The 11,274-nt window shown below is 42.0% G+C and overlaps 1 protein-coding gene across 1 annotated transcript in view; it reads left to right on the top strand.

Annotated features, from left to right (window-relative positions):
• Positions 1–6,058: 6,058 nt before the first annotated feature.
• zc3h3 (zinc finger CCCH-type containing 3) overlaps positions 6,059–11,274 on the top strand; it is a 260,428-nt gene continuing 255,212 nt past the window's right edge. The window contains exon 1 of the mRNA XM_067978747.1: positions 6,059–6,138. Coding sequence (XP_067834848.1) covers positions 6,093–6,138 — 46 coding nt within the window. The 5' untranslated portion in view covers positions 6,059–6,092. The remainder of the gene's footprint in view (positions 6,139–11,274) is intronic.

Raw genomic sequence — 11,274 nt, 5'->3', positions numbered from 1 at the left:
AGGGCAGGTGGAAAAATATCCTGTACTGGAACACCATTAGCACCAGCTTCATGTGATAGCTGGTGCTAATGGTGTTCCAGTGCAGGATATTTTTCCACCTGCCCTCCTTCCCTCTCCAAAACAAACTGAGAAGCAGACACGTAACCTGTGCTTTTTATGCAGTGTATCTCCAGCATTTGTAGTTTTTACCCTTTTAAACACAATGGGCTAGAAATCGCGCATAGCGGCAAGGCAACGCTCACCGCAGCTGCTGTGAATTTAATTAACGGAAATATTTACTGCGGGCTCTTTGGTGTCGAATTGCTTGAATTTGAACTTTAAACAAAATGTGCGCTATCAACCCAGCCTCTGTGCAGCATGAGCTGCCGCACAGCTGGAAACGTCTTTGAGGAGAAGCCATGCCCACAAGATCTGTTAGGAAGAGAAGTCATGCCCACAGATTCAGACTGCATTGCTCAAGCAGGCAAGCAGACTTCTTTCGTTTAAAGTTAGTATTCTGTATGTCATTATAAATTAAAATTTTAATTTTTCTTATAAAAAGCCAAAGAAATAATTAAATTAAAGAGACAAAAGGGAAAAGTTTAAAAAAAAATAATTTTTACATTTTTTTTAATGACCAAAAACTATTAAAATAAGGAGTAATATGAAACTCCACATTTTTTAAAGTTAATTTTTAGTTGTCATTAATTTTTAACAGTCATTAAGATTATTCGCATTGTTAAAACTTAGTTTAGATCTGGTATTTTTAGGCGTACCTATTTGGTGGCATAATTAGTTACTTTCCAGCAGGGCAGATAAGCAAGTTGGCGCTTTTCAATGATTTCTCTGATTGCAGGTTGCGATGGCCCTTTAATTCGAAGCTGTCATAACATTGGCGAACTACTAGGAGCAAGTTCACGATTTCTGCGTTTTACTGTGCATGTGCAAACGGGTACTTGCTCCTTCAATTCTGTGGAATTCTCTACCACAGAAGGCTGTGGACGCCAAGTCACTGAATATATGTAAGAAGGAGATAGATTGATTTCCAGACACAAATGGCAACAAGGACTATGGGGAGAGAGTGGGAATATGGTATTGAGATAGAGGATCAGCCATGATATTGAATGACGAAGCAGGCTTGAAGGGCCGAATGGCCTACTCCTGCTCCTATTTTCTATGTTTCAATTCACCACTTTAAAAACTGAGCGTGCTGTTGAGCTCCTCCATTATTTCGAGAGCAATTTCTGGCCCAATTACATTTACTGTGTGTGACACTGGGCAGTTATATTGTTGTTTGTATTACAACAGAGTTGTATAACACGTGACTTAGCGAATATATATGTTGCCCGATTTGCAAAACCTCGCCAGCTGATTTTACATGCATCATTCTTGTCCCACTGTAACTAGCCTCACCGTTCAGCTGTCCCAACCACATAAATTGTGTTAGCAAAATAGCTCTTAACAATGAAGAAAAGTAAAAGTGGAAGTTATCTTTTCATGCATGTTGTACCCTCTGGAGGAATGAACTATATGCAAGTACAGCTGCTAGGATCTTTGCTGAATGGCAGCTCTAAATTATAATAACTTTCTACACATGCATTACTTTTACACCTGATTTTAAGGCAATTTATGTATCTTTTATAGAGAGCTGGTTTAGATTATGCTGTCTAAGGCCTTTGCAAACACCTCCTAAACCTGTCAGATGTGCATTGAAGCCTAACCAGCTATTTCTCCCCAGTCCATCCTAAGACCGTGTAAGATGGTAGAGCAATGATAGTCAGTAGAAATTATAATCTGGAGGTTTTTTTTCCCCACTTGATGCTTGCTTATACCTTGAGGTAATCCTGTGTTCAGAACCATGACTTGTCCTGTTCCATAGCACAAAGGAAGCAAATATTCTATTATAGTATTCAGGGAGCTGAGGTCTACAGGGACAGGAAATTGGAAGATAATTGATAAAGGTGTTGCCTGCAGCATTGAAACACTAGACAGGACTGAACATGCTTACGTCACATATAATGACAAATTCTGAGGCATTACTCTCAATTAGATCAAATTTTAAGAAATATTTTAAGCATATTCTTGGTTTAACAGGATTAAATTGTTCTGTACACAGTATACATATATATCACAGCTCTAATAGAAATAAATAATTTTTATTTTTTTGTATGTGTATATCAACTTTTGATCAGAGTTACATGCTAACCCTTGCACTTTAATTTGGAGCTATTGGTTATTTGTACCCGGGCTTGGCAGTATTGCAAATTAAAAGAATGGGGTTATGTTGCACATTTTTTTCATATTTCCTTTTCTTCAAACCTCTCCAATCCCTTGTTTTAAAAAATATATATATTTCTGTAAAGTTCAGTCATCTGTAACCCTCTATTACTATTTTTAAAAATTCATTCTTGGGATATGGGCATCATTGGCAAGGCCAACATTTATTGCCCATCTCCAGTTGCCCTTGAGAAGGTGGTGGTGGCCCTTATTGAACTGCTGCAGTCTGTGTGGTGAAGGTACTCACATAACACTGTTAGGGCGTTCCAGGATTTCAACTGTTGCCAGTGTTATGCTCTGTAAATCAAGTCATAAGAATTTTTAGGAACAGCAAAAGGCCATTTGACTCAACAAGTCCCTGTCGTTTTTAATCAACCTTAACCCCACCTACTGCATTTCCACTAGATTTGTATTACCGCATCTCTCCAGAAACCCACCAGTTGCATCTTAATGTCATTTACAGTACCCTGTACTTTGGTGGAAGTTGTAATCTACTCCATAACCACTGTTGCTAGTATTATTCTTTACTCCTCCAACTGTCCTGTTTTTTGGCGGGATGGGAATAGATATAATATCTGGTGTGTAAGCTGTGCACTCATAAGAGAGCAATTTTTCTCACTAATCTTTCCCAATGAATAGGATGGTTTTATACAAAGTTTCAACTTCTAATATTTATCTTACAGTACACAATAACAGTGCACGTGTCTGTTGATGTTTTCCAATACAAGGCAAAGTTGTTATTTTAAAATTCCCAGCAGTAGACGGAGAAGAAACCACTGATCGTAGCCAAACAGATTTTTATAATAATTTTTCTTGCAGGAGGGTGAACCAAAAGCAAATCTATAAAAAAAAAACTGCCAAGTGTCTGATTCATGTTGAGTACATCCATTTCTGAATGTCTGTGGGATAATGTTTACTTGTTTGTAAGTATTTTGTCCTAAAGTGTCTCTCTAGTCAATTGTTAATTTTTTGATATAAAATGTATTTTTTGGTGTTTCTCCGATGATATTACTTGTGATCCAAGATGGTAGATTTCTATTTCTGTACCATGAGTGCTACGAATAAATTGAGACACATTAATTCCTCCTTCCATTATCATTTGCTTATTTTTCACTTTTTGTCTGTTAAATTTTTAAGAGTATTCCTGTTGGGTATTTGCCTGTACCTGAGCCTAATGGGTTCGATGTTCAATATAATTTAGTCAAGGTCTGTTTTAATAACTTTCATCCCTATCCTGAAGATGCTGATTCTTATTGGGATTCAGTTCCACAGGTGCAGACAGCAGATTAAGTACCTCATCCAATAGACCATTCATCAAGTGCGAATTGAGACAGTATCAGAGGGTTATTCGACTGTGGTAGGGGAGTATTGGTGCTAGGGGAAGAGTCCCTCTGTACATTATAGTGAAATCATAAACCACAGTTTACATGCACTGCACAAAGGAAATCTTCCCCCTCTGCCCTCACTCTTCCCCTACTCAACATTCATACCAATGTACCTTCCAGCAGAAATCAATGGATTTGATCAAGAGTGTGCATCCCTTCTGATTTTTTAAATTTTCTGTTTTCTTTAGTTTTTGCATTTTCAAGATTCGAAAGGATATCGATAAATTGAACCCTAATGGAATGTTTCGCATAACCACAAACTCTGTTACCAGGAGGCACTGACTCAAGCTCAGAAGAGAGAAGATAATTTGACAGTTCAGGTTTAGCTACTTCACACAAGGGTGGCAAATATGTGGAACAGACTGCCTAGGGAGACAGTGGAGGTCAGCAGATTCAAGAGGGAGCTGGATAGTTTTTCTTCATATGAAAGAAGCAATTGAAGGTGTAACAATATATATGGGATTTTTTTAAACTTTAGGACTGAGACTGCAATGGTTTTAGAACCATAGAGGTTTAGACAGGAAGAGGAAATTTGGCACATGTGTATGTTGGCTCTTTGCTAAAGCAATCCAAAATTAATCCCATTGTCCAACTCTCTCCCTGTGCCCCTGAATCGCTGCTTCAAATTATTTATCCATTTGCAATTTCCAGTTATCCCCATTCCTCTCTCCCCTGCTTCTCTCCCTCAATCCCCATTTCTCTCTCCCTATTCCTCTCTACGTATTTCTTTCTTTCCCCATTACTTTATTCCCCTCAGCTTTTCTCTGTCCTCATTCCTCTTACTCTAAATCTCTCTCCTTTCATCTAAAAGACCGGGTTGAGGGGCATTGAAAAAAATTGGAAATGGTGAAGAAAGGACAATGCTGCTTCACCATTCTGGCACTCTAGCTATTGGATTTCAACATCACAAATTCACATTTTAAATTTACGAAAAAAATGCAAATTTGAGGTAGGATGGCCACCTATAGTTTTGGCAACATGCGCTTAAGCTCTCCGAAGTTAATTAAGTGGGTGTTCTACTTTAGGGAAAGTGTACACTCCATGTCAAGCAAACAGAAACTACCACTGGACTTCTTAGTAGCTTGGTTTGGAGACACTTAGAATGATGATGAATTTCCTCTTGTATCATCTAATCAATAAAAAAGAGATGGTGGGAAAAGGGGGAGAAGTAAAAGGAGCAAAATAGAAATGTGGGTCAGAGAAGTGGGTTCAGTAATGTTTTAAAAAAAAGAAATTGAGATGGACAGATTTTGGGTAGAGAGAGGTGGGGGGAGGGGGAAGACAGGAGTGGGAGCTACAGGAAAGACATGCATCTAAGAGACACAATGAAGGAGTACTAAATCTTCTGGAGCAGGATCAAGCAATTTTGTAGGGTTGGAGCAATTACAAACTACACTTTAACCAGTATCAATTTACCTGTGGCACTGGTCTACTGTACATCCTCCCTCCCTCTGTCCACAGTTGGCGAAAGAGCCTTTGGCCAGCTTGCCCTCACCCCCCCCCCCCCCCCCCCCTGAAATTCACTTTAGGTACTCTGGCATTACTTCTGCCCATGTTCAAAATCCTCCTTAAAGCTGACCTCTTCCTCCACACTTAGGTTATCTCCTTATATTATCTCTGAACCTCCCCACCCCACATAAACACACATACAAACACATTTTTTCAATCGTTTTGGGATAATTTTGCAGTATTAAAGGTGCTACATAAAGAAAAAAATTGAATTTATATAGCACCTTTCGCACCCTCAGGAAGTCCCAAAGCGTTTTACACCCAATTAAGTACTTTTGAAGTGTAGTCACTGTTCCAACGTGGGGAAATACGGCAGCTAATTTATGCACAGCAATGAGATAATGAACAGATAATCTTTTCTTTAATGATCTTGGTTAAGGGATACATATTGGCCAGGATAAATATGTCAGTGCCATGTTGAATAATGACACACAGTTCTTCATCTCTATCCAAACATAATCGGGAAAATAAGTTTTTCAACACTTTTTTTCCCCATGTAGACACTGCCCCTTTAAATCGTTAGTTACCTGCAGCAACTGCACTGCCCCTTTAAATCGTTAGTTACCTGCAGCAACTGCACTGCCCCTTTAAATCGTTAGTTACCTGCAGCAACTGCACTGCCCCTTTAAATCGTTAGTTACCTGCAGCAACTGCACTGCCCCTTTAAATCGTTAGTTACCTGCAGCAACTGCACTGCCCCTTTAAATCGTTAGTTACCTGCAGCAACTGCACTTCCCGGCGTTCTTTGCGAGAAATAGAACCGTCCCGCCCACTTAAAAATGGCAAATGCTGAAATCCGATTGGTGGCCAGGGATAGGCCAGTGACTGGAACCTGCCGCTTTGGAGTGGCGAGCAGCGGTGTCAATCATGCTGCCGCACCGCGACGTTTGACGTTATAACGTTATGATGTTCTAACGTCGTCGACAGGAAGAAGCTAGCACCATGGAGGAGCGGGCAGCGTTAGAGAGGCAGATCCGGCTCCTTACCGGTGAGTGTCCATGACCGCAGCCCCCGCGCCTGGAGCCTGTAGTAGGGAAAGGACCGATCTCAGTCTCGGTGATGGTTATAACCGGGCCCCAGGTCCCCCTCGCAGCAGGCGCGCCACATTGTGTGTTGGATGTAAACAGGTACAATCGCGAGCTGATGAGTGTCGTCCTCACAAGCCCTAATCCAGGGTTACAATATATGTTAACTATAAAGGGCGCAATTAACCAGTGTAAATATGTAATACATTAAAATGCAATGTTAATATGTATCCTGTGTCAGCTCTGGCCTGGTGAATAGCACTCTGGCCTGGTGAATAGCACTCTGGCCTGGTGAATAGCACTCTGGCCTTTGAGTCAGTAGGTTGTGGGTTCAAGCCGCACACCAGACACTTCAGTGGAGCACTGAGGGACTAATTGTCAGAGGTGCGGTCTTTTGGAGGTCTGCCTTCTTAGGTACTTGTAAATGATCCCATGGTACTATTTGAAGAAAAACAGGGAAGAACATAAGAATTAGGAATAGGTCGTTCGGCCCCTGGAGCCTGCTCTGCAAAAGACAAGGCTGAAGCGTTTGCAGCCATCTTCAGCCAGAAGTGCCGAGTGGATGATCCATCTCGGCCTCCTCCCGATATCCCCACTATCACAGAAGCCAGTCTTCAGCCAATTCGATTCACTCCACGTGATATCAAGAAACGGCTGAGTGCACTGGATACAGCAAAGGCTAAGGGCCCCGACAACATCCTGGCTGTAGTGCTGAAGACTTGCACTCCAGAACTAGCTGCGCCTCTAGCCGAGCTGTTCCAGTACAGCTACAACACTGGCATCTACCCGACAATGTGGAAAATTGCCCAGGTATGTCCTGTCCACAAAAAGCTGGACAAATCAATCCGGCCAATTACCGTCCCATCAGCCTACTCTCAATCATCAGCAAAGTGATGGAAGGTGTCGTCGACAGTGCTATCAAGTGGCACTTACCAATAACCTGCTCACCGATGCTCAGTTTGGGTTCCGCCAGGACCACTTGGCTCCCAACCTCATTACAGCCTTGGTCCAAACATGGACAAAAGAGCTGAATTCCAGAGGTGAGGTGAGAGTGACTGCCCTTGACATCAAGCCAGCATTTGACAGAGTGTGGCACCAAGGAGCCCTAGTAAAATTGAAGTCAATGGGAATCGGGGAGAAAACTCTCCAGTGGCTGGAGTCATACCTAGCACAAAGGAAGATGGTAGTGGTTGTTGGAGACCAATCATCTCAGCCCCAGGACATTGCTGCAGGAGTTCGTCAGGGCAGTGTCCAAGGTCCAACCTTCTTCAGCTGCTTCATCAATGACCTTCTCTCCATCATTAGGTCAGAAATGGGGATATTCGCTGATGATTGCACAGTGTTCAGTTCCATTCGCAACCCCTCAGATAAGGAAGCAGTCCGAGCCTGCATGCAGCACGACCTGGACAACATCCAGGCTTGGGCTGATAAGTGGCAAGTAACATTCGTGCCAGGCAATGACCATCTCCAACAAGAGAGAGTCTAACCACCTCCCCTTGACGTTCAACGGCATTTCCATCGCCGAATCCCCCACCATCAACATCCTGGGGGTCACCATTGACCAGAAACTTAACTGGGCCAGCCACATAAATACTGTGGCTTCAAGAGCAGGTCAGAGGCTGGTTATTCTGCGGCGAGTGACTCACCTCCTGACTCCCCAAAGCCTTTCCACCATCTACAAGGCACAAGTCAGGAGTGTGATGGAATACTCTCCACTTGCCTGGATGAGTGCAGCTCCAACAACACTCAAGAAGCTCGACACCATCCAGGACAAAGCAGCCCGCTTGATTGGCACTCCATCCACCACCCTAAACATTCACTCCCTTCACCACCGGCACACTGTGGCTGCAGTGTGTACCATCCACAGGATGCACTGCAGCAACATGCCAAGGCTTCTTCGACAGCACCTCCCAAACCCGTGACCTCTACCACCTAGAAGGACAAGAGCAGCAGGCACATGGGAACAACACCAACTGCACATTCCCCTCCAAGTCACACACCATCCCGACTTGGAAATATATCGCCGTTCCTTCATCGTCACTGGGTTAAAATCCTGGAACTCCCTTCCTAACAGAACTGTAGGAGAACCTTCACCATATGGACTGCAGCGGTTCAAGAAGGCGGCTCACCACCACCTTCTCAAGGGCAATTAGGGATGGGCAATAAATGCCGGCCTCGCCAGCAACGCCCACATCCTATGAACGAATAAAAAAAACATTCAGTAAGATCATGGCTGATCTTCGACCTCAACTCCACTTTCCCGCCCCATCCCCATATCCTTTGATTCCCCTAGAATCCAAATATCTAACTGTCTCAGCGACTCAGCATCCACAGCCCCCTGGGGTAGAGAATTCCAAAAATTCACAACGCTGAGTGAAGAAATTACTCCTCATCTCTGTCCTAAATGGATGACCCCTTATCCTGTGACTATGCCCCCTAGTTCTAGACTCTTCAGCCAGGGGAAACAACCTCTCAGCATCTAACCTGTCAAGCTCCCTCAGCATCATGTATGTTTCAATGAGATCAGCTCTCATTCTTGTATACTCCAGAGATTATAGACCCATTCTATTCAATCTCTCCTCATAGGACAGTTCTGAACGTCAGAACCTGTTCTGACGAAAGGTCTTAGACCTGAAATGTTAACTCTGTTTCTTTATCCACAGATGTTGCCTCACTTGCTGAGCTTTTCCAACATTTTCTGTTTTTATTTAGTTCATCCCTACTCTCTTTTCTGTCCATTAACCAATCCTCTATCCATGCTGCTATATTACTCCCAACCCCATGAGCCCTTATTTTGGGTAACAATCTTTTATGTGGCATCTTATCGAATACCTTTTGAAATCCAAATATACTACATCCACTGATTCCCCTTTATCTGCATCCTCAAAAAATGCTAATAAATTTGTCAAACACGATTTCCCTTTCATAAAATGTTGACTCTGCCTAATCATATTATGATTTTCTAAGTGCCCTGTTACCACTTCCTTAATAATGGATTCCAGCATTTTCCTGACAACTGATGTCAGGCTAACTGGCCTGGAGTTCCCTGTTTTCTCTCTCCCTCCTTTCTTGAATAGGGGGGTTAAATTTGCTACCTTCCAATCCACTGGGACTGTTCTAGAATCCACGGAATTTTGGAAGATCATAACCAATGCATCCACTATCTCTGCAGCCACCTCTTTTAGGACCCTAAGATGTAGGCCATCAGGTCCAGGGGATTTATCGGCTTTTAGTCCCATTAGTTTCTCCAGTACTTTTTCTCTACTGATGTTAATTACTTTAAGTACCTCACTCTCATTAGCCCCTGGGTTCCCCACTATTTCTGGTATGTTTTTTGTGTCTTCTACTGTGAAGACAGATACAAAATATTTGTTTAATGTCTCTGCCATTTCCTGATTTCCCCATTATAATTTCTCCTGTCTCAGCCTCTAAGGGACCAATGTCTACTTTTGCTACTCTCTTTTGCCATACTTTTAAAAACAGATTGTCAGAGCTTCTATATTTCTTGCTAGTTGCTAGTTTACTTTGATATTCTAATTTCTCCCACTTTATCAATTTTTTGGTTATCCTTTGCTGGTTTCTAAAACTCTCCCAATCCTCAGGCTTACTTCTCTTCTTGGCAACATTAAAAGCCTCTTTTGATCTAATACTATCCTTCACTTCTTTAGCTAGCCACGGATGAATCACTTTTCCGGTGGAGTTTTTATTTCTCAATAGAATGAATATTTGTTGAGAATATTGAAATATTTCTTTAAAGTTTGCCTTTGCTTATCTACCTTTTAATCTAATTTCCCAATCTACCTTGGCCAACTCGGACCTCATACCTATGTAATTGGCTTTATTTAAGTTTAAGACTCTAGTTTCGGACTTAAGTATGTCACACTCAAACTCACTGTGAAATTCTATCATATTATGATCACTCTTCCCCAGAGGATCCTTTACTGTGGGATTACTAATTAACCCTGTCTCATTGCACAATACAAGATCTAAAATAGCCTATCCCTTGGTTGGTTCCATTATGTATCGTTCTAGTTAACTGTCTTGAATGCATTCCATGAACTTGTCCTGCAGACTGCTTTTGCCAATTTGATTTGCCCAGTCTATATGAAAATTAAAGTTCCCTATGATTATTGCATTACCTTTGTTACAAGCTCCTATTATTTCTTGATTGATACTCTGTCCAACAGTATAGCTACTATTAGGGGGCCTATAAACTACTCCCACCATTGTTTTCTGCCCCTTGTTATTTCTTACTTCCGCCTGCACTGATTCTACTTCCTGATCCTCCGAGCCAAGATCCTTCCTCACCACTGTCCTTGTGTCATACTTTATTATAAGGGCTACCCTCCCGCCTTTTCCATTCTGCCTGGTTTTTTTGAAACGTCAAGTACCCTCTAATATTTAGTTTCCAACCTTGGTCACTTTGCAACCATGTCTCTGTAATGGCTATTAGATCAAACCCATTTATCTCTTATCTTGCCACTAATTCGCCTATCTTGTTGCGAATGGTTCGTGCAATCAGATAAAGAGCCTTTAATTTTAACTGTTTATCATTTTTCCCTGCTTTGACCTTATTCGCTGATGCTCTATTACTGTTGAACTCTCTGTTCCTTCCTGCCACACTCTGCTTATCTTTACCTAAATCGCTACACTGCGCTGTTGCCTTGACTTTTCTCTTCAGATTTCTAAATTTGCCATCATCTGACCCCTACTCCCCCCTTTTTAATTTAAAGCCCGATATTCAGCACTAGTTATTCGATTCGCCAGGACACAGGCCCCAGTGGAGTTCTCCCCGATGTCCTTGGCAATATTTATCCCTCAACCACAACATCATTAAAACAGCTCATCTGGTTATTTATTTCATTGCTGTTTGTGGAAACTTCCTGTATGCAAATTGGCAGCCGCATGTCCTGCATTACAACAGTGACTACTCTTCAAAAGTATTTTATTAGTTGTAAAGCGCTTTGGGACGTCCTGAAGTCATGAAAATATATAAATGCAAGTTCTTTTTTTATCTGTCCAATTGGTCACTTCTTCAAAACTCAATTTCTGATATGGCTAAGTAGAGAGGAGAGAGCTTGAACAGCACAGCATCAACA

This window comes from Heptranchias perlo, chromosome 3 (assembly GCF_035084215.1).
Source record: "Heptranchias perlo isolate sHepPer1 chromosome 3, sHepPer1.hap1, whole genome shotgun sequence".
Taxonomy (NCBI): domain Eukaryota; kingdom Metazoa; phylum Chordata; class Chondrichthyes; order Hexanchiformes; family Hexanchidae; genus Heptranchias; species Heptranchias perlo.
Note: the sequence above shows the minus strand (reverse complement) of the source record. Positions and strands in the feature narration are given on the sequence as shown.